At 42.2% G+C, this 24154-nt stretch overlaps 1 protein-coding gene across 1 annotated transcript; it reads right to left on the reverse strand.

Moving 5' to 3' along the window:
• Nucleotides 1-15787: 15787 nt before the first annotated feature.
• LOC143980629 (U8 snoRNA-decapping enzyme-like) lies at nucleotides 15788-23921 on the reverse strand. The gene is made up of 3 exons (XM_077479017.1): nucleotides 23694-23921; nucleotides 21077-21349; nucleotides 15788-18569 (listed from the first exon to the last, which is right to left on the reverse strand). Exons 1-3 carry the CDS (start codon nucleotides 23898-23900, stop codon nucleotides 18381-18383), a joined length of 669 nt encoding a protein of 222 aa, XP_077335143.1. The 5' UTR covers nucleotides 23901-23921; the 3' UTR covers nucleotides 15788-18380.
• Nucleotides 23922-24154: the final 233 nt, after the last annotated feature.

Genomic DNA, 24154 nt, shown 5'->3' on the forward strand with positions numbered 1-24154 from the left:
AAAAAAGAAGAGGGAAGAGAAAAGGAGTAGGTAGGTGACCCAGCACTCAATTGGCCCACCCCAGCCATAGCTTGGAAATTTGGTTGAGAGCCAACCAGTGCCGGAGAAGTGGGCTGAGTATATCAAAAGAAGGAAAGAGGAGAAGAGGGGAGAAGAAGGGCAGGAAGGGTAAAGGGATGGAGTCGCCCTAGGAGGAGCCCAGGGAAAGCCAACAGATAGCCAAGCTATCAATGAGATCATGGTTCCAAGAAAGTGCTATTGAATTGGGGGGCAGGTATTTATCGATCCAAGGTTGCCAGACAGTGGCAAAAAAAGTGTATTTTCTTAAAAAAAAGTGTGCTTGTAAGACCACTGCGCAAATACGGTGTGACAGAAAGTATTGCAACGACCGCCATTTTATTCTCCAGGATGTTGGAAAAAAAATGTATAATGTTTGGGGGTTCTAAGTAATTTTCTAGCAAAAAAAAAATGTTTTTTAACTTGTAAACACCACATCTAAAAAAGAGGTCCAGTCTTAAAGTGGTTAATATGCTCTTAAAGCAAAACCATCAATCCTCTGTGTTCTTTGTTCCTATGATTTTATCCCAATTTATATCTTCTAGCAAGGTCCAAAGTTTAGGGAAGTTGGCTCTTTTGAAATTCAGTGTCTTTGTATTCCCCTTATGTTTCCTATTTATGTGATTTATACTGAAGCCAATTGACCCGAGATCGCTCTTTCCTAAATTGCCCCGTATTTGCACATCCATGATCAGGTCTGTATTGTTGGTAATCAGTAGATCCAGTAAAGCTTTTTTTTTTTATAGTTAGTACGTCTACCATCTGACCCATGAAATTGTCCTGCAAGACATTTAGGAACTGGTGAGCCTTAGACAAAGGCGTGGTTCCCTCCGCCCAGTCTATGTCTGGATAATTAAAATCCCCCATTATGAGAACACTTCCAATCCTTTCTGCTAATCCAACTTGTGACAGGAGATCTGTCTCCCCCTCCTCCCTCAGGTTAGGGGGCCTATAGCATACTCCCAGTATTATTTTCCTCTTAGCTTCATCCCTTTGGAGCTCTACCCATAAGAATTCCACCTCCTCCCTAGCTCACTTAGTGATGTCATATCTCTCATTCACTTGTACATTATTCTTGATATATAGGCATACCCTTCCCCCTTTTTTTTACCCTCTCTATCCCTGCAATAAAGGGAATACCCTTGAATGATTGCCAGCCAATCATAAGAGCTGTTGAACCAAGTCTCTGAAATTCCCACAAAATCCAAATCCTCCTCGTACAACAGTATCTCTAGTCCACTGATATCGTCCGCCACGTTCTTGGTATTGGTGAACATGCCACGTAGTTTAGACTGGTTGCATATTATCCTCTTATTGGGTGTTCCGAAATTGGAACTAGGACTTGTTACTATACTTACCTTGGGTTTATTTTCTTTAGTCAACCTACCACTAATGCCCCTAATACTTCTCTTTTAATTATCTGACCCAAATGACAATTAGACCTTATTCACGTGGAGCATATGCATCCATGCCCAGTGTGTTGGCTGCGTACCGCATGGGGATGCATGGTGTGCTGTGCATCTCTGTGCAGGTAGTCCAATCAAAGTCAATTGGGATGCAGCAGCTGCATGGACACAGTCGAAAGTCAAAATTTGACATGGAGATAGGAAGGGATGCATGTATCAAAATGCAGTCTGCATTCGATCTGTGAGCCTACTTCTATAGGTGAACCTCTCTGGTGGATGCAGGTGAAGCAAAAAGTGGCTCAGCATACAGGACCTGTCTCAGCACCTGTCTGAATGAACCTTTTAGGGGAATTTATCAAAACTAGAGCAGACAGAATGTGGAGCAGCTATGCATGGCAAGCAATCAGCTCATAGCTTTAATTTTCAAAGTTGAAGATAGAAGCTGGTTGGTTGCCATGTGCAACGGTTTCAGATTCCGACTGCACTGATTTTGATAAATTCCCCTCACTGTGTTTTACATGAATTACTCCTGACTACTGCATTCTAAGTACAGCACATTCTTTGTTAAAGTGGTTGTAAAGGTACAAGATTTTTAATCTTCAGCAGCACCCCCTCCCCCCCAAAAGAAATGTTATCTGAGCCCCCTCTCAATCCATCGATGTCCACGAGAGCCTTGGCTGTCCGGGGACCCCCACTCCTGATTGGCTTTTGGCAGCCACGTGAGCCATTGGCTTACACTGCTGTCAATCAAAGCCAGTGAACCAATCAAAAGACAGAAGGGGCTAGGGAAAACCATGGTTCTATGTGTGATTGGACACACAGAGCCACAGCTCAGGAGCTTGCCTGCTTGCTGTGGGGCCACCCGAAAAGAGGGAGGGGCCCGAGTAGAGGAGGATTCAAGCTACTCTTTGCAAAATCACTACACAGAGCAGGTAAGTATAACATGTTTGTTATTTAGAAAAAAAAAAAAGAAACAAGACTTTAACATCACTTGAATGTTAGCTGTGTGTAGTAAAGAATATGCAATAATACAGATTTATTTTATTAAATTGAGTGTACTGAGGTTTGTACTGTTTTGGCACGGAGCTACTATATTGCCACATACCATTTTAATGTGCAAAAAATGACGAGCCCGGGTGCCAGATGTGCTAGTTACGCCACTGGACTTAAGAGATATCTTTACTGAAACTAATGCCCTGTACACACGACTGGTTTTCTCATCGGAATAAACTCCAAAGGTTTTTCCAACAGAGTTCTGCTGAAACTGTCTTGCGTACACTCAATCACACCAAAGTCCAATTGTTAAAATCGCGGTGACGTACAACACGTATGATGGGACTAGAAAAAGGAAGTTCAATAGCCAGTAGCCAATAACCTCCGTCTCGTACTTGCTTCAGAGCATGCGTCATTTTTGGTCCGTTGGAACAACATACAGACGAGCGGTTTTCCCGATAGGAATTGGTTTCCGTCGGAAATATTTAAAACATGTTCTATTTCTAGGTCCATCAGAATTTTCATTAAAAAAAAAGTCAGATGAGGCATACAAACGATCGGAATATACTTTATATATACTAATATATTTTTAAATATGTATAAACTACACACACACACACACACTCACACATACACATTATATATATATATATATATATATATATATATATATTTTACACACACACACACACACACACACACACACACACACACACACACACACATACACATATATATATATATATATATATATATATATATATATATATTTTTTTTTAACAATTAAAATGTATATATTAATATATATAAATAATAATATATAAAGTAAATTTATATTTATAAATAGAAATTAGAAATACATGCCTAATAATTTGGCTGTAAGAATTGTTTTCTTATTTAAAAAGTGTTCATTCATAGTGGCACCAGGGTGCTTCATCTCACACCTATGAATATTCACACCATTACTAACACCCAGAGATAGAACACAGGATGCTTCTGTTCACAGACTCACACCCACCCACAGAAAGCTTTGCGGAAAGGAATTAAAGCTGCAGCACCTACTCTCTTACAGAAAGCTTTTATAGCAACATTACAAAACTGCTTTAAGGAAGACCGAGCATGTTTTAAAAAATAACACAGCAATACATTGCATACAAATGTGAACGACTGCTTTAGCAAGGCTACTGAACCAACTCAACATAACAAATTAGGGCAAAGCTATTTTTTTTTGTAACCTCTTGACAGATTAGCTGTTAGAAAAAAAAAAAAAAAACAAGTTGACTGGAGGATGTTTATTTGAAGGCGGGGACATGCACATTATTCTTCTATGCCCCCTATGTCTCAGGACTACCTTCTACTTTAAGAGCAGAATGCTGTTTTCTCAATGCCTTTCCTAGGTTATGGAAAGTTTATCATAACTGACTCCAAGTAGGACACTTTGAAGACCAACCTGAAAGATGCAAGAACTTCTTTCCTGTTTTAGGGGAAATTCCTTTTACAGAAAAAAAAAAAACGCTGAATGAAAATAAAGTAAGCCATAAAAAAAAAAAAAAAAAAAATAACACAACTACACAAGACTTTGTGTGACTTGTAAGAGATAATAACAATATATAAATGGGGCATTTGCCTACAAGCAGTACAAATATAATTTATTGCAGTGTAAAATATATTTTAAGGTTTCCATCCTTAGCAGTTGGTGAAATAAATCACACAAAGGTGCTGTGTGAAGGTCATGCCGCCATCTGCTGAAATAAGTCCGCACATCCTGTGAAAATGAAACACAGTTCATTCACGGACTTACAGGGAATCGACAGCCTATTGAAGCTGAATTCCAGGGAAAGGAAAAGGATTAAATATCTGTTTAGGTCTAGAGAAGTGGTGGTCAACTTTCTTGATCTAGGGGGCCTCAAGTGCAGCTCTGGGCATTACCAAAGAGTGCAACATAAAATTCAGTGAAAATTCAGTATCACAAACAAAAGACACACAACAGGATATAGTCAAGGACTATGAACATGATGCAAGAGATGCTCAGAGACTGCAGACATGGATACAAGGGATGGCCAAAGACTGTAGACATGATACAAGAGATGGTCAGAGGCTGTGGACATGATACAAGAGATGGTCAGAGACTATAGACATGATATAAGACCTGGTCAGAGACTGCGAACATAATATATGAGTTGGTAAGAAACTGAAGACACGATACAAGAGATGGTCAGGGACTGTGGACATGATACAATAGTTGGTCAGAGACTGCGAACATGATACAAGCGATGGTCAGAGACTGTGGACATAATATATGAGTTGGTCAGAAACTGCAGACACAATACAAGAGATGGTCAGAGACTGGAGACATGATACAAGAGATGGTCAGAGACTGCACACATGTTACTAGAGCTGGACAGAGACTGCGGATATGATACTAGAGCTGATCAGAGACAGTGCCTATGATACAAGAGATGGTCAGAGACTGTGCGCTTGCTGCAGTAGAATATCAGACTTTGAACAAGTGATGGGAGTTGCTGGAGACGGGGAACATGTTTCTACAGTAGGCACAGTCAAAGACTGGAGACATACATTGTATTACATGAGCCCGCTAGAAATTACTACTATAACAGGACAATTGAGAAACAATGATGAGGGTCTGCACAAAGTGCCAAAGGGTCTGGGGGGGCCAGAAAAATTTGTTTAACTTACCTGATCCCCTGTGCCCACAGGTTCCCTCCATGCTGTAAGACCAGTCCCTGCATTCAGTGGCTGAAGGTCCTCTGAGGTCATCAAGTCCAATGCAGAGCCCTACATTGGAAATAAGAACATAGAGGGAATGTATGGGGAGTAAAAGGAGAGCACTGGCCGCCAGGGGAGCGGAGGATCCGTTATGTAAAACTGCTTTTCCTGGTGCATCCATGGAAGCATACCAGTGATAGAGCTCCGCCTCTAACCCTTCTGTCAGAACTAGTGAAAAATCTTAATAAAAAAAAAATAAAAAACAGTATAGGACCCCTGGTATCCAACAATAAATACATTTGCATTTACCTGACCTGTCAGCTAGTTGTTAATCACTGGTATGCTGCAATGGAGGCACCAGGAGAATAGAAAATTATATCAATACTTAGCTTAATTTTCCTTATCTGGTGCATATTCATGGCAGCATACATACCCACCCTTCGTCCAAAAATCATTTCACCGGAATACCAAGGGTACTATATGGTTTTACTTTTAAGCTTTTCACTGGTGTTGAGGGATGGGTTAGAGGCTAAGCTCTATCACCGCTATGCTGCCATGGATAGGAACCAGGAAAGGAATATTATGATAAGTATTGGTACAATTTTCTGTTTTTGAGGTCCGCTGGACCATTTAACCCATACGGTACAGGGGCAGCCCCACTGCAAGGGAGAATTTTTTCTTTTCTATATAAGTTATATTTCTGAACATGGTCAGTATAATCTGATGAGTGTTGAAGTTGATGGCACATATAGACACTCAAACATACATTTGGGAGCAGCCCTTTCAGAGAACCAAAACCTTTAAAAAATTGTTCATTATTTGCAGTCTCAAAATATTTTGATCACACAATCACCGATACCTCGATAGGCCCCTTACTTTCGTGTTCTGCCAATGTGCCTCAATCACCCTGGAAGGTAGTGTCAGTTCTATGTCCAAGCCAACAGTGCCTCTAGGTTGTACCATATGAGCATGATGATGTCACCCTCTCTCTCTAAGTAATGTTAAGACCCACATAATAAGGCCAACAACACTAACGAATTCAGTAGTGTGACACTGTTGGCCCTACACAGGAAATGCAGGATTTCCTAAGCACTTGCAGAATCAACAGATACATGTTGAAGAGGAATTTTCCATAGAGAATTGTTATGGCTTGGTTAGGAGCATGGATATTTAGAAAGTTTTTTTGTAATTATTCCAAGTTAAAGATGAATTCTAGCTTTAAAAAATACTTCTCAATCCCCACAGCACTATATATATATATATATATATATATATATATATATATTACACACAGTGCCTTGCGAAAGTATTCGGCCCCCTTGAACTTTTCAACCTTTTGCCACATTTCAGGCTTCAAACATAAAGATATAAAATTTTAATTTTTTGTGAAGAATCACCAACAAGTGGGACACAATTGTGAAGTGGAACGAAATCTATTGGATATTTTAAACTTTTTTAGCAAATAAAAAACTGAAAAGTGGTGCGTGCAAAATTATTCGGCCCCTTTACTTTCAGTGCAGCAAACTTACTCCAGAAGTTCAGCGAGGATCTCTGAATGATCCAATGTTGTCCTAAATGACTGATAGTGATAAATAGAATCCACCTGTGTGTAATCAAGTCTCTGTATAAATGCACCTGCTCTGTGATAGTCTCAGGGCTCTGTTGAAAGCGCAGAGAGCATCATGAAGACCAAGGAACACACCAGGCAGGTCCGTAATACTGTTGTGGAGAAGTTTAAAGCCGGATTTGGATACAAAAAGATTTCCCAAGCTTTAAACATCCCAAGGAGCACTGTGCAAGTGATCATTTTGAAATGGAAGGAGTATCAGACCACTGCAAATCTACCAAGACCTGGCCGTCCCTCTAAACTTTCAGCTCAGACAAGGAGAAGACTGATCAGAGATGCCAAGAGGCCCATGATCACTCTGGATGAACTGCAGAGAACTACAGCTGAGGTGGGAGAGTCTGTCCATAGGACAACAATCAGTCGTACACTGCACAAATCTGGCCTTTATGGAAGAGTGGCAAGAAGAAAGCCATTTCTCAAAGATATCCATAAAAAGTCTCGTCTAAAGTTTGCCACAAGCCACCTGGGAGACACACCAAACATGTGGAAGAAGGTGCTCTGGTCAGATGAAACCAAAATCAAACTTTTTGGCCACAATGCAAAACGATATGTTTGGCGTAAAAGCAACACAGCTCATCACCCTCAACACACCATCCCCACTGTCAAACATGGTGGTGGCAGCATCATGGTTTGGGCCTGCTTTTCTTCAGCAGGGACAGGGAAGATGGTTAAAATTGAGGGGAAGATGGATGCAGCCAAATACAGGAACATTCTGGATGAAAACCTGTTGGAGTCTGCAAAAGACCTGAAACTGGGACGGAGATTTATCTTCCAACAAGACAATGATCCCAAACATACAGCAAAATCTATAAAGGAATGGTTCACAAATAAACGTATCCAGGTGTTAGAATGGCCAAGTCAAAGTCCAGACCTGAATCCAATCGAGAATCTGTGGAAAGAGCTGAAAACTGCTGTTCACAAATGCTCTCCATCCAACCTCACTGAGCTCGAGCTGTTTTGCAAGGAAGAATGGGCAAGAATTTCAGTCTCTCGATGTGCAAAACTGATAGAGACATACCTGAAGCGACTTGCAGCTGTAATCGCAGCAAAAGGTGGCTCTACAAAGTATTAACGCAAGGGGGGCGAATAATGCACGCTCCCACTTTTCATTTTTTTATTAGTTAAAAAAGTTTCAAATATCCAATAGATTTCGTTCCACTTCACAATTGTGTCCCACTTGTTGGTGATTCTTCACAAAAAATAAAAATGTTATATCTTTATGTTTGAAGCCTGAAATGTGGCAAAAGGTTGAAAAGTTCAAGGGGGCCGAATACTTTCGCAAGGCACTGTATATATCTCCCCCCCCAGAGTCTTCTGGTTCGTCCAGTGACATCAGAGGCCCTGCCCTTCCTTTTGCACCCAATAGTGCTCATATAATGACTTATAGGGAGGGTGTCGATCAGTGTAGTAATACTCTGAACACGTGCTGCAAGGGTGGTGGATCTATGACACACTGGGCTCAGCAGAAGTGGACTGAATGGCAATTGCTGTCATTCAGTTTGGAAGGCTGAGGGCATTTATTGTGCGAGGCAGCTATGAATTTCAAAGTGAAGTATTGCTGCAAGAGATGCTTTTTTAATTACTAGTCTATAAATAGACCGGTAAAGTTATGCCCTAATAGGTAAAACACTTGAAACTGTTAAAAGTGTGCAGAAATAGGATGCACATAAAGATTTATTTGCTCATTTTATATACAAACACTGCTTCTTGGCTAATGATAATTCTTTATACTGTTTCTCCGAGTCTATGGGTAAATCCTGAGTTGACTGACTATAAACCACAACTTGTAAGGGTAACTGGGGTTTTCTTAGCAGTTGCTAAAGAGTATCACAAGGCAATAGCTATGAAATGTAATATAATGTAATCAATCCCTTGCAAAGGAAGTGAGAGGAATTCTCCCCAGCAGTGGCAGTCAGCAGCGAGGTGTTTGGTGGCAGCAGCACCACCCAGTAGTAAAGTGTGTTGTGATGTCAAAATTGACTATATGCTGCGCTGGAATGGCTATGCACTGAATAATCTGTATCTTAATCTATAGTTATAGATCCACAAGAATATAATAATGTGCATAAAATAGTAAACATACAACTGGTGTAAAGTGCAAGTGCAAAATATAGAAAAACAAATAATGTGCACAAAATCTGTAAACACACAACTAAAACGCACAACTAAATATAAAGTGCACAAGTGCCAATAAAACTCTGTGAGGTTATATGTACCCCTTAGAGTTACAAGGTGCCATGCACAATAACACACCAGGAAATAAAATATCAATAATAATAATATTAGATGAAAAAAGTGCTAAATGCATACATATGTGATAGCAAACATGTATAAATAAAAGACTTGTATGGTTTATGCACTTGCACCTTTCTTTATAAGTGTCTCTATATTATTAAAAAACAGTTCTTTGTGGCAGCCTGTCTAGGGCTGTGATAAGAAACACAAAATGTTGAAAGAATGTTGGCACTTGTGCACTTTATATTTAGTTGTGTGTTTACATATTTTGTGCACATTATTTGTTTTTCTATATTTTACACTTGCACTTTACACCAGTTGTATGTTTACTATTTTATGCACATTATTATATTCTTGTGGATCTATAACTATAGATTAAGATACAAATTATTCAGTGCATAGTCATTCCAGCGCATCGTATATTAAATTTTGGTTTTAATGTGCACGAACGTATGAGACGCGTTTAACGTTTGCAGCTTGTTACTGGCAGATAGATAGGGGGTTCTTTAAGGCTCGTAGGATTTTGTTGTTTTGTTGTGATGTCAGTGTGGGTTCTGAGGGAATGGGAGTTTTAGGTGTCCGACAATGTGGGAGGGGGGGGGGGCTGTGTATTGGAGCTGCATTTCCATATGACATTGGCTGGGGGAAGACTTGGGCAGGAAATCTGGAGTGATGGCTGAATTGCCTTGTAATAGAGAGTACTCGGCTGTAGTGTAGCGTGCAAGGAGCGCAACCAGAAACCAGAGGAGCCCTGGCTGCTCCTCAGTCTGGCCTAGAAACAGTACTAAGCTAAAAGCAGAAATTATAGTGCAGTAAGCAGTTCCATGCACAAATTCGTCAGTAAGAAGAAAAAGGGGATAACCGCAGAGTAGGGTGAGATGTAAGAGCTGTCACAGGTGGTGATCAGTGCGTTAGTGGCAGGCCTTCACCGGACTACATGTTGTGAATTCTCTGACAGGCTCTGGGGCCTTACAATTATTAGGCCATATCATTTAGGCAGCTGATATTTGTATGGTGAAATTAGCCTTGAACCTGCAGTTTACACTTTCAAAGCCGAGGTACTATCATTAAATTGCATGTGAAAGGAAACCATGAACTAGCCAAACATGTGTAATGGGCCAGACCTTGATTCTCAGGAAGCAGGACCGAATCATTGAAGTAGGAGGAAATACATACACCACTCTGCTCCAGGGCCTGTACTATGTATGTATCATAAGTTGTAGCGATATTAATTTTTATTAGGGATTGCCTAAGATTGGAAACGATTTCAAGGGTTCCTTGAACCCCAACAAGGGATGTTGAAAGGGTTGAGAAAGGCTGCTCTAGGCTAACACATCTACTGCAGAAGTTCCCAAGAGCTGGATATTGTGAAGCAAATGGGTCATATTCAGAGAGGCCAGTAAATGTTGATAAATTATGGCCAAGGAAATCTGCATCCCTGGGAGGCAAGAGATGTTGAGATCCTGTAAACGACATTCCACACAGAGGTCTACCACCTGAAACAGAAAACGACTGCACATCCCTCTTAAGGTACTACATATGAAACTGCTGTTTTTGTGTTTTATCTCCTTTTGACTCAACAGCCACAACAAATTGTAAAGAGCACCTTCAAAGCTATAAAAAAGCTAATTGTAGCTATAAAACTTTAGTCTGTCAAGGGTTTGGATCCTGCCACCTGCTCTGAGTATGTTGGCTCTCACAATGTTTTCCCCAGCCCTGGAGACTGGAATCCGAAGTAACCACGATCCAGTCTCCAGGGCTGTTGAGCTTGCCCCTGGTTCTGTTCACAGGAACTATCCACCACCTCAATCTCACCGTGATGGTTTCTGGGAGAAGGATAGAATGCTGTAAGGATGATCAATTCTACTGATGTAGTGGGCAGTACTTGATCTGACTCTGATACTAGTGTGCTCATGACATTGCTGTGATGGTGGAGCATAACAAGTCACTATAACAGACACTCACTGGCTGGGCAGGTTGATGAATCCATCCGGAGATTGGATTTCATGATCACTCGAGAAACTTTTCCGTTTGGAAGAAAAGAGCCATACCTTGTGCTGAGCTGACATTCCAAATAATCCAGATGCTAGGACAGAATGGCTGACATTTCTGGTGACTGACCAGCCAACATTTTGAGCGCTAGCTTCTTGTGTACTAAGAGTTGATGTTTGTAATCTGCTAAAATCAAGGCATCGTACAGATTATAGGGACTATGAATTCCTCAAAGTCTTAGAAGTGCTACCATTGTCAAAGGAATCATTGTGGGAGGGCCTCAACGCTGAACAGAGGCCAAAGGGCAAGTATCAAAATTGGTAATAATTGTGACCTATTTTGAACGTCAGATAATGGTGTATCTTTGCCACTGGTACATGCAAACCGACATCTGTCAGATCAACAGAAGCCATCCAATTTCCTTGGATTAACTATGGAAATTATTGTCTCCGCCAATCTTATTCTGAAACTTGCCACTTTCAAAAATGAGTTCAGTCTCTGTGGGGGAGATTTGATAAAATTGGAGCACACAGACTCTGGTGAAGTTTTGCATGGTATCCAATCAGCCTTGAGGTTTCATTACCAAAGGTAAACTGAAGCAGATGAAGTTGGAAGCTAATTGGTTACAGTTTACCAGAATCTTTGTGCACTAGTTGTAGTAAATCTACCTCTGAGTCTAGAACAGTTCTGAATTTGCCAAACTATTTCTGAATCAGAAATCTGGGTGAGATGCATTTTCCAGCCTGTAACCCTTCCTCTTCTTGATTGTCTTCAACACTTATTATTAGGCATCTGAAATGCTGTCTGCTCAAACTTGCTCTCACAGGGCTGGCCCAGTGGGCAAACTCTCAGGAGGTCCTATTGGTGGAATAGACTGACTGGACAAGCTTAAATCTGGAAGCCTTGGCAACCACATGCTGACCCCCTGTCCAAGAGGATTTAAAGAACTATCTTACAAGACTTTACATCCTTGAACTGATCTCGCTGTGTCTTGTTCGACCAAAAGAAAAGCTGTTTTTCTCTTCAATTCTGTGGCAGCAGCAGATCTGGACTTCCCACAGTCACTCTCTGGCCCACTTTCACTAGTGTTATAATAAAGATAACCTTACCATTGTATGAAATTGCATCAACACCCTGTTTTGAAGAGGCATCTGCCGCCCACTGTGACCTTAAACCAAGTGCATTAATAGTCATGCTGGCTATGTTCAGTTCTTCCTGCAATGTTACTTTGGTTTCTCTTGCCACAATGGATGGCAAATTGACAGTCCATATTCTTAGAACTCTGACAACTGATGTCAAAGATACAGCTGGCTTGCACCTGCTGGGTTTTAAACACTCCTTAGGTCGGAATCTACCTGCCAGTCTATAATGACAGCAAATATAATGTCATCCAAGGGTGAAGCGACCTGTCTTGCAAGCCTCTGGAGGGCTGCATCTATTGTCAAAGGGGTGCCCTCCAACTCAGCACCAGCTTACTAAAAAGGAAAAGATTAAATAGGCAGTTTGTCACATTCACTTTCTTGTCTCACTAACGCATCTTCTATATTTCCTCAATTTCAATGTTAATGGATATCAGGGCCTTTTTTTTTTTTAATTAAGAAAATACATCCTTTCTGAAGAGGTGACAAATCCTCCAAAACTTATTGCTTGCTTCACAGCCATGACAAAAGGGGCCATGAGTAGAAAAGCTAGAGTATAAGACTCTAGCCATTCTTCCTCCAAATTATGCTGTTTAGTTGAACTAGTCACTACTGGAGAGGGAACTTTAGATTGATGTTCATGGTCACCCCAGCACCTTTTGTGCCCCGATTCCAATTATCAAACCCTTGTAAGCCTTCCGTCATGACCAGACCAATAAAAAGACCTGCCTTTCAAAGATTCTGTCTGCTGCCCACAACTGCACTCAAATCGGTTAACACATAGCAGCTTAGACTGTCATTTTGGAGCCCCCAGAAGATGAACACTTAGGAAAAGTAATGTGCTACAGGTGCTGAGATTGAACAGGTTCAAAGGAAAATTGCGCAAGGAAAATTTCTGCTTGGACTTGGAACTGATTTGGTCCTTTCCACTTCTTCCTTGGCTAAAAGTCATGCTGTGCCCCCTAGATGGACATGTAACAGAAGAAATGGGGGGGCATTAACTGTGCACAAACAACCAAGTCAACCAGTGAGCAGACCGATATGCCAAAGACGACACCAGGAGGAGAAACATAGAAGGAGGAGGATTACCAACGCTCCAGCAAACTAGAGCCAATGCCAAGCAACAGACTGGAACCTTGACTCTTTCCTGCACCCATACTGGCTGTCGGTAGGAGTACGATGCACTCCAGAGTGGAATGTATGCTGCCAAAAAACAGGAGGTAGAACATACTGGAGGTGAGCCAGTATGATGTAAGGTTATTCGTCAAGATTATGCATAAGTAGAGCATTGTAAGGAGACTTCTCGTGGTGTGAGGTTACAGGAGATTTAGAAATGATATGACAAAGTACTGTGGAGGGAAGGAAATGTGCAGAGAATATGAGGAGACTTGAATAGATGCTGAAAAATGAGGAAATGACATAAATCAAGTGGTGTAAACTAATACCATGCTAGAGGTACAATAGCGAAAGAATGGAGGTGCAGTAAGAATCCAAAGGATGAGGTAGTAAAACTTGCAGGGAGATCTGTGGGCATAAGCGTGGAAACAAATGATTATCTTAAAGTAGAAGTCAATGTACTCTAAAACAACTAAAACATGGATCTTTGAAATTGCAAAACTCCCATTAAAATACTTTACTCCCTTTTTCTTTTTGCAGTTACAATCTCAAAGCCTTATGTACCTCCCTCTCCATGGTCAGTTTATGGGGACTAGCGGCAAATTATAAAGTATACTGCACTATTTGTTTGGCAATTTAAAGTGGTTGTATGCTCACTTTTTTAACTTTTACCTACAGGAAAGCCTATAATAAGGCTTACCTGTAGGTAAAAAAAAATATCTCCTAAACCTGTATGGTTTAGGAGATATTCCCCTCGGTATGCGCCGCTGACTGCAGCGGCGCGTGCGCACAAGGGGGTTCTCGCCATGAAAATCCGGCAGCGGCACTGAAATCTCCCGCGCGCATGCGCGGGAGTGACGATATCGCGGCTCCGGCCACTCACAGCGCCGGAGCCGCGATACCCGGAAGAAACGCAGAGGGAGCATGTCAGCTCCCTCGGCGTGGATCGGGCCAGATGTCGGGGCCTCGTTCTAAGGTAAGTATTTCATAATGAGCTAGTATGCGGTGCATACTAGCTCATTATGCCTTTTGCTTTGCAGGTTTAAAAAAAAAGAAAAAAAAATTTGCGGGTTTACTACCGCTTTAAGTATTGGTCTGGAGATGCACTTTAGCACCCGTTCACACTAGAGCAGCGACTGGTGTTTTTCTGCACTAGGCTAGGGACCCTCACATCCAAAGACTGGTCATCTGCAAAAAATAATTCAACAATAGATGCTGTGCCCCAAAAACAGGCAGAGGGAAAAGGATTAATCACAAATATTTCCTGTGGTTTGCCTGCAGTTGATCTTTTACAGTTACCAACTTGCCATGCCTTGTTGTGCACTGTGTCTATATGGAGGCAGCCATCTTGGTAGAGGCAAGACGTTTCTTGCTTTTATCAGAGTCTCCACCAAGGAGAACAGTACAACTACAGTATAATGTCTTAAAATCTTAGGAGAGTAGCGGCAGAAGCAGAGCAGTAGATGATTTTGCACTACATATCATAGTGCTTCATAATAATGACTTGTTTTATACAGTTAAGAATAAAAAATAAATAAAAAGGAAAAAAGGAGTCCACCTGAAGGCTACCTTCCCAGACTTATTTTCTGAACCAAATCTTCTTCCTGTCAGATACTTTCAAAATCCCTAGAAGGACCTCCTATGGTACTCACAGAATCCCCGAACCTCCAAATGTCTTTGGGAAAAGCTTGGCATATCCTTTTGCCAAAAGGGCATTTTAACCTCCAGCCTTTGAAGTAGCTAGCGCTGTGTGCGCTAGCCAAGTGCAAAAGCTATAATGCTGAAGCCTGTTACCTATTATTGCTGACCAGTATTGCCTGGCCATTCTCTCATGTCTTGCCTTCTTCATTGCCAACCAGAACTGTGACTACTTGCTGCCCGCCAAGACCCTTTGCTTGTTCCAAACTTTGCTTTGGCCTAAGGTCTCTGCATCTTATTCATTCTGCTCCCACATCCCCCTAGTGGGGCGAACCCCAAAGGGCGGCAACCTGGTGTCAGCCCACAACAAAGTAGCCTGGGGGCCATTAGCTTTGATAAAGATCAAATTAGGTTTAGTATCTGCATTTTGGGGGTGCCCACATCATCTGCCAGGGCTAACATCCATAAACGCGCTGCAGGAACGGTTTCAGCAGCCGAGGCAGTGCAGTCAAGCCAAAAAGCTGTGGGCAGGATTAAGTGCAGTAAGGTGTTGATTGACAAGCTACAGGCTTGCAAACTATCAGTGGCCACACCCTCTGCAGAATCTTCTCATCCCACTCTAAAGCAAGCAAGTCCAGGTTTACATGAGAGTGGCACCACCATTGCCTCACCAAATGTCATACCTGGAGATCCTGCCAATAGCAGCATTAACAATGCTAAGCCACTGCCTCAGTTAAAATCTGCATCATCAGCCCACCATGCCTGTGCCTTTTGTCACAGAAAGGTGTGTCACCAAGTTAGAAGTAACTCAAAGATATATTCGGTTTAGAGTAAAATTAAGAGCTCAGAATGCAATGTGGTATTTACTACAGGATCAGTGAAATGCATTTATTAGTGCAAAAAAACAAAAAAAAACAAAGCATAAAACTGCTACGTATTCAAACTGTAAATAAAAAAAAATTGTTATACAAATAGTATATACAGTAATTTTTAGAACATTTCATTTGAAAATAAACATTTTATAAAGACGCAAATTTGAAATTATTTTCTTACTTAATTATAAACAAATGGGGGTCTTCGTTTGATACAGCAACTATCCCAATGAAGGGAAAAATGAAACTATTAAATAACAGCGGTAGTAAAGAAGAAGTTGACAGTCCATGTCTTTTTTGTCACCTATTGCAGCAAAGTACCCCCCATAGTGCATACCACCCACACCCCTTCTCTCTCAATGCCAAAGTAACCAATAAGCAGGTCTGAGAACTGGATTTTGCCTAAGCTAATACCGATTTAAAGAAAGGTAGTACTGAAACCATGGTAGGGGCTAGGCTGTGATGTATAACATATGATGAGATAAGATAGGCAACATATGAGATAACATAGGTAAAAACAAAAAACGTTTTGAACAGGCAGCATTAGTTTACTGGCTCTGTTATGGCTGTTAGTTTATTAGAAGAACCCTCTCAAGGGGTTAGTTCACCTTTCCAAAAACATTACCTATGCATTCCAGCTTCATTGGTATATTAAAAAGCAGTCCTCAGATTTATATAAAAAAAAAAAAAAAAAAGTGAGAAGAGGGCATACCTGTAGGCTTGTGCAACCTCTCCCCAGCCTGTCCACAAAACTTCTAGAATGGGCAACCCTCTTGCCTGGCGTTGGGGACACAGCCTTATCAGCACAGGAATGAGTGCTCTGGTTCATTCAAAACCTGTGGGTGCGCAGTGCATTGCTTAATTGTAGCCCTACTTGCAGGCTCTCCCCAGCCTGTCCACAAAATTTCTATGTTGAGCAACCCTCCTAGGCAACACAGCCCTGCCATCGCATGTGCAGCCCCATCAAAACACAGGAACAATTGCTCCAGCTTGATCAAAACCTGTGAAGTATGCTCACTTCCCTCCCGATGCAGCAGCGTCTGAGCTCAGCACTGTGCAGCAGAAGGGGGAGAGACAGCGCATAATGCAGGTTTTGGACAGGCCAGAGTGCGAGTCTGTGCGCTGGTAGAGCCACGCATCCAGCGGCAAGTGGGGATGGGGGAAGTTTCCATCTTTTGAAGTTTTGTGAAAAAACAGAGGCATGATGGGACTTGTAGTTCAACAGCTGGAGGGCCACCGGTTCAGCACCCATGGGCGGGAGAGGAGAGGAGACTTTGAAGTGTGGTTTTCATACACTTGTAAATACACATGTTTTTCACTTTTTTTTTTTTATTTAAATTGGTTGCAACGGACTACACTAGAGCAGGTGCGCTGTCTTCCCTCCCCCCTCATTTGTCTTTAGAGAGAGGCTGTGCATGGCCTACAGGCATGCCATTATGCATTTAAAAACAAGACGACTGCTTTTTAATATACTTGAGATGCTAGAATAGACAGGTATTTATTTTTTCTTGGAAATGCAATGTAAAGGTAAAATAAACCTTTAACTAATGGCGCCAACAGTGTAAAATATATCCTTGACACCAACAAACTGTATTCAATGTGCAGTCCCCTGAACCAAAATCATTAAAGTTAACAATCAGAAAGAAGAAGAAAAAAAAAAGCGCATTTTTGCATTAACATTAGAGTACAGTATATATTCAAGCACTAGCACAGTTAAATTCTTCATTATGTCACAAAGCATGAGCTGTATTTCCAGCCAAAACTTTTTCTTCTTCTTTTTAGTAGCGCTCCTGTAAGGTTTTTACTGGTATCTGGGGCTCCATAAGAAAGATTCCCCTTCACTTCCTGTAGGGGTGACAACAGTTACACCAGCCAGATGAGGGAAATTATCCAACAGCAACATAGGCCAAAAAAAAAAAAAACATTTGTAGAACAGGGAAGTCTACAACCTAAATCAGCATTGTAGCCTGTGTCTTGTTGCAGATTTTCTGCCTGGTCAAACCATTGTCAATAGGACAGGAAGTGAAAATTCTCTAATGAAGCCCCAAATAGCAGTAAAACTCAACTTTCTCCAACATTAAAAAATAAAAAATGAATCCTAGACCAATAAAAGTCTATTGGAATCCAAGCCAACCAATACAAATATATCAGTAATAAGCAGGTGATGCCCTTTACTGTTCTAGCTGAAGGACGAGGCTGCGTTCTTCCTTCTGGTTTTAGACAGAACGATGGCATCATACTCCCCATACTGGCAGCTCCACAGGAATGGAAAGAAAACCCAAGCAATGGAAGTATGATGCCACTGCACTGGCTACAAGCCATCAGGTAAGGTTGGACAATGTTCTCATGGTATCCTTCAGTAGTTAGTATCCGTTTAATCAATCAACTTAATTACACCTACTTAAGAAAGAAAATTTCATTTTTAGCTGGGGTAAGCTTTGAAGTGCTTCGACCAATCATAACATACTGGCATCGAGAGACTGATATTTTCAGAAATCTTTTTTTTATATCCATATTATTTCAATCCATAACCACGCCACAAGGAAATCATCTGTATCTCCCTTAACAACTGACACACTCAAAACTGAATATTCTGACTAGACCATATTGCGTCTTGGATGTGGTCTTCACGTAGTAGGCGGAGGGAACGCAGCCCGTATAGGAGTTGGCTTTTGGAGTTTCCAATGAAGTTGTTTGAAAGAAAGGCAGGAAGACCTCCAAAACCATCACGTAGCGTATAAAGGGGAACTCTGATTAATCCCATAACCTAAAAGATAAAAAGAAAAAGAAAAAAAAAACTTAAACGATATTATTAGGGACCATGTCTCGTCCGTACAAGATTACCTAGAACCCCCAAACATTATTTTATGAAAACAGAGGCTTATAAAGATAAAAACTTCTAACAAGCCCGATCGACTTCTCTCAAACCCTCACGGATACACATGGATCAACATTCAGTCTTTACTGAACCAGGTGAATTTCTGTCCATCCAATGTCAGCTTAAGGCTAGCCATATTGGAATTTTAGCCGATTGATGCCGAAGCCGGGCACCACCCAGCCCAACAAACTTAATTTTAAAAATAGTCAATCAACAGTGTTTGCATTGCAACTAATCAGATGCAGTCACTGTTCAAGTATTCGCACAGTTGCTGGTAGTGCAGATTCCTCCATCCATGCTCTTTAGTGTAGATGGGGAATCATGTACAGTAAAACCTTGGATTGCGAGTATAATTCGTTCCAGAAACATGCTTGTAATCCAAAGCACTTGTATATCAATATATTTTCCCATAAGATATAATGGAAACTCAAATGGATTGGTTCCACAACCATTTATTAATAGGTCCTTCAGTTTATAGTCCATATAAAAAGATTATAGCAATGTGATAGGCTGTGCAACCATAAACTGTCCATCCACAAACGGAAGCCTCCACAAGGGGATTAGAAGCAAACTCCAGCAGGTGCTAGAGCAGGGGTGCCCAACCTTTTGAAGAGCAAGGGCCACTTAAGCAGCTTGGTAACCAGTCACGGGCCACAAAGAGCGGAGTGGGCGGATGACAGGTCCGTGTACACTCCGCATATGCAGAGCGGACACGGACATAGCCCACTGCACTCTATGGGCCCTCCAATCTGCCCATATGGAAGGGGACAGATCCCTTTCTGTTTTTTCTTTTTCTTTTTAGCGGATCGGATTTAAGGTATGCAAGTGTAAACGGACACAAGTCTGTTTACATTTGCCGCTCCATAGAGGTAAAAGGAGGGTCTGATTGAGTCGGACCAATCATGTGAAAGGGGCCTGAGGCTGCTTTCACACTGATGTGCTGTGGTCTACCCAGAGCAGTGCACCTCTGGCTTTTCTGTGGGCTAGCTGCACTTTGCCATAGAATTCTATTATATCTTGCAGGTGTTGCGCGCTTTCTGGAAGTGCACCAAACCCGTAGGTAATAACAGAGGTCTATGGCTCAGTGCAGTTTGAAAGCAGCCTGGTAACCACTGCAGAAAACATATGCCCCTATACACTGTGATTATAGAATTAAACATACCTTTAATAAAAGTCTTCAATTCAGGTATCGCCAGCTGTTCCAGGCAGAGTGCATTTGGTATCATTCTGCCTGTGACAGGAGGTGTCGCTATACAGGAAGCATGGTCTTATGTAGCTCTGCTATGCAACCGATTGCTTCCTCTACCGCCGGCTTCATTCACAACACTGATACTCTGGGATGCCAGGTCGAGAACCCATGATCTGGGCTTGCCAACCAGCCATCCCAGAGCAGGAGGTCGCGGGCCACATCAGAGGGCTCCGCGGGCCACTGGTTGGGCACCCCTGTGCTAGAGTATTAAAGAGAAGAGAGGTGCCTCCAAGTGTAGCAATAGGGTTCCTTGGATGCCTGCATACTTAGATGTGCCTGTTTTAATCATCAACCATGTGAGTTGCTAAATATTGTACCTTCATTAAAATGTACCCATATTGCTACACTTAGAGGCGCCTCTCTTTTTTATACTACGTTGTGACGTAATGCTACTTTTATATCAATTCAAAATCTATTTCAAAATTTTGCTCATCTTGCAAAACGCTCTCAAACCAAGGTTTTACTGTAGTTTTGCTTATTTAGGCCGTGGGCTGAATGGGAGAAATCTACAGTACAAGTCTATTACTTTTAGCTTTAAAAAAAATGCCGTTTACCCACAGCCTGGTTGAAAAACTAGTGATGGGAAACATCCAATGGACCCCAGTGTGTTCTGGAAATCCCCATAGATTCAGCCACACTCCCATCATAACTGCACCTTGCGCATGCACAGTGCCCCCCTCTCCGCACTGCTGCTGCGACAGGTAAAGAAGAGCAAACTGTCCATGTACAAGACTGACTATAATTAAACTTTTCTCCTACTGGACTAAGATGGCCAACTCTGTATATGATGTCACCAAGATAAGAGTACTAGCTCTAGCTCATACTAGTATAGGAATGTGTCCTGCCAAGTCGTCTGTTTTTCATCATAATATGATACAAGTGTTCATTTACTCATGTTGGGCAAATAGCTACCAGCTTCTTAAAAGACTTACAACTCTGGATTGGCATGACCGTCAATCTTCGTGGGGTTTCTCCAGAAAAACCCGTCACACAAAACCCAAGTTGGAAGTATTTTAAAATGCGCAGTCATAAAAAAAAAATTAAAGTACTGCTCATCACCACGTCCCCCCACACCACAAAAAAATGTATTTAGGCAAACCACATAACATGAGCTACAAAAGATGAACACTTCATACGTTCCACACACCTCTAATCCATGGTCTTTTGCATGGACAGCCTCTTTTTCAATGGCTTCCATCTCTTCTACTTTTAGTTCTTTGGCAAAGAAATGTGTGACGGCCTTCTGTGGAATCTCTCGGACCTGAGAACTCTTATAATCCTGTTCCGTCACTTTTAGGGTGTTAAAATAGGGGCCCAGTTCCTCTAGCAGTTCCCGGTTCAGGCCATCTTCCAGAGAAGCATCTCTCAGATCTACAAATCCTCCTGGAAAACCAAGGCGACCGTCAAACCTCATCATCATCTGAGACAGAGAAAAGATACGGAAAAACAACAGTCAAACCAATTAAGGATTAAAGCCAAAAAAGTACAGTACTCTACAAATGTTGTGAGAAGCTCAGATTGTGCTGCTGTGCTCGTTGACCATAGAACAGCCTTTCTCAAACCTTTAATATGGAAGAGCCCATGAAATATTGCTCCGGTCTCAGAGAACCCCTGCTAAAGATTAGGGCATCTTCTAGTTCCACCAAACTCTGATTGAGAAAGGCTACTGTACTAGATTCTCTACATTTTAGAAAGCCTGGGTAGATGGACATTCACGGTTATGGGTAGGAAGAGGAACCCAGATAGTCTAGAGCAGGGGGTGTTAAACTGGTGGCCCTGCAGCTGTTGCAGAACTACAAGTCCCATCAAGCCTCTGCCTGTGGGAGTCACACTTGTAACAGTTACAATGCCTCATGTGACATGTAGTTCCATAACAGCTGGAGGGCTGCCAGAGTCAAGGAAATTGGGTTATACTAGGATTGATATAGACATCTACAGAATTTTGGGACAACCATTATCTCAACTGTCTCTAGGAGTAGACCATTCCAAGTGTGTATTTACCCTCCAAAAGCATCAACTTTTCCTAATGCTGCGTACAAACAATCGGAATTTCGTCGGAAGAAGCTCTGATGGTTTTCCCGACGGAATTTCGCTCAAGCTGTCTTGCCTACAACCGATCACACCAAATTCCGATTGTTTAGAACGCGATGATGTACAACACGTACAACAGGACTAGAAAAAGGAAGTTCAATAGCCAGTAGCCAATAGCTTCTGTCTCATAGTTGAATCTGAGCATGCGTGATTTTGAGTGTCAGACTTGCATACACACGATCGGAATTTCTGATAGAGTTTTTCCATCGGGAAAATTGAGGACATGCTATCAATTTTTAGCTGGCAGAAATTCAGACAGCTAAATTCCAAAGGAACATACACACGGTCGCATTTTCCCATGAAAAGCTCTCATCTGTCTTTTTCTGGCCGGAATTCCGATCGTGTGTACGCGTTATTAGGTATTGGCAATCCTTTGGCCTTCCTTTTAGCTCCCACTAGTTGACACACCCTTGTCCAGGCACAGCGATATATGCATCATGTGTAGGTTGTTTCCCCCTTATAAATTAGATAAACTTTGATGTTACCAAACCACTTCAATACTGGGCACTTTCACCCCCTTTCTGCCCAGGCTTATTATCAGCTCTCAGCGCTGTCACACTTTGAATGAAAATTGTGCGGCCATCCAACGCTGTACCCATATGACTTTTTATTTTTAAAAAAATCTGCACAATCAGAGTTATCTTTTGGTGGTATTTGATCATCACTGGGTTTTATATTTTTTTAAATAAACAAACTAAAAAAAAGACAACATTTAAATTTTTTTTTTTCAAAAATGTCAGTTTTCTTTGTTTCTGTTATAACATTTTGTTTTCTCCTTCACTGACAAGCACTGATGAGGAGGCACTGATAGATGGCACCAATAGGCAGCACTGACAAGGAGGTACTGACAGTCATTACTAATGGACACTGGTTGGCATCTGTGAAGGGCACTGACAGGCATTACAGATGGGCACTGATAATTAATGCACTGATGCTCCCCCCATCCCTGTCAGGAGAGCCACCGATCGGATCTCTCTATCAGCGCAAACCGCGGAAAGCCGCTTACCGGCACTTCCCGGTTACCGTTGTGATTGGTCACAGCTGATCACGTGGTTAAGAGCCCACGTCATAGGCTCTTTACCACAATCGGAGTTGCGGTGAGTCAGAGCGACACACAGCACCACGATCACCGCAATGTGCGCCCCCGGGGGTGCGCACGAGCGCCTTCAACGCCCAGTCAGGGTAATGGAGCCACAGTGCGGACATCAATCCGTAATATGGCTGGCTAGGGCCATTTTTGAAAAAAATAAAAAATAAATCGCAGAGGTGATGAAATACCACCAAAAGAAAGCTCTGTTTGTGGGGAAAAAAAACATAAATTTCGTTTGGGTGCAAAGTCACACAACCGTGCAGTTGTCAGTTAAAGCAACGCAGTGCCGAATCACAAAAAGTGCTTTGGTCAGGAAAGGGGTAAAAACTTCTGGGGGTGAAGCGGTTAAGGGGGGGGGAACAAAACAAAAAAAAAATAACTCATGTACCTTAACCCTTTTAAAAGCACCTCATCAAATGCAACAAATACGCAAAAAAATTAAAAACAGGCAAACCTCTACGTCCCAAAAGTATAGGGTGACAACAAGTGAAGCCAAGAGGGGGGAAGGGTCACCTCAAATAAAACCCTTTGCCAGGCAGTCATAGGACAGCTACTCTTTATCCCCCCCCCCCCCAGCTCTCACCAGCACAATGTATCTGATGGGGACACGGTCGAAGAGTTTGGCGCTGGTGGGCGCATACAGCATGACATGGCAGGCATGTCTGTATCCCTCCAGCTTCAGAGCCTCCTCCCGGGACACGTTCCGCGGACGGGGCCGGTCCTCCGGCGGGGATTTGTTAGTCTGAGCCGCCTGAGCCATTGCACTCCTCCCCCCAGTCAATACACACATGCACAGTCGCTTCCGCAAACACTACTCACGTGGTCCGAGCAGCCAATCAAACCGCCGGGCGACCATAGAAACACCGGAACGATAGACGGGGGTGAATGCTAGAGGAGAGCTGCTGCTCCACAACAGCGACACCTACTGGGCAGCTCAGGAGTGGCGCTTAACATTGAGCACAGCTCCAACTCACAGCGGCCCAGAAGTAAAACGTGATCTTGTGCACGTCGCCGCCACCTACTGGCACAGTATGGTTAGGGCGG

This window comes from Lithobates pipiens, unplaced genomic scaffold (genome assembly GCF_037356315.1).
Source record: "Lithobates pipiens isolate NorthernLeopardFrog02 unplaced genomic scaffold, aLitPip1_a1.2 Scaffold_1, whole genome shotgun sequence".
Taxonomy (NCBI): Eukaryota; Metazoa; Chordata; class Amphibia; order Anura; family Ranidae; genus Lithobates; species Lithobates pipiens.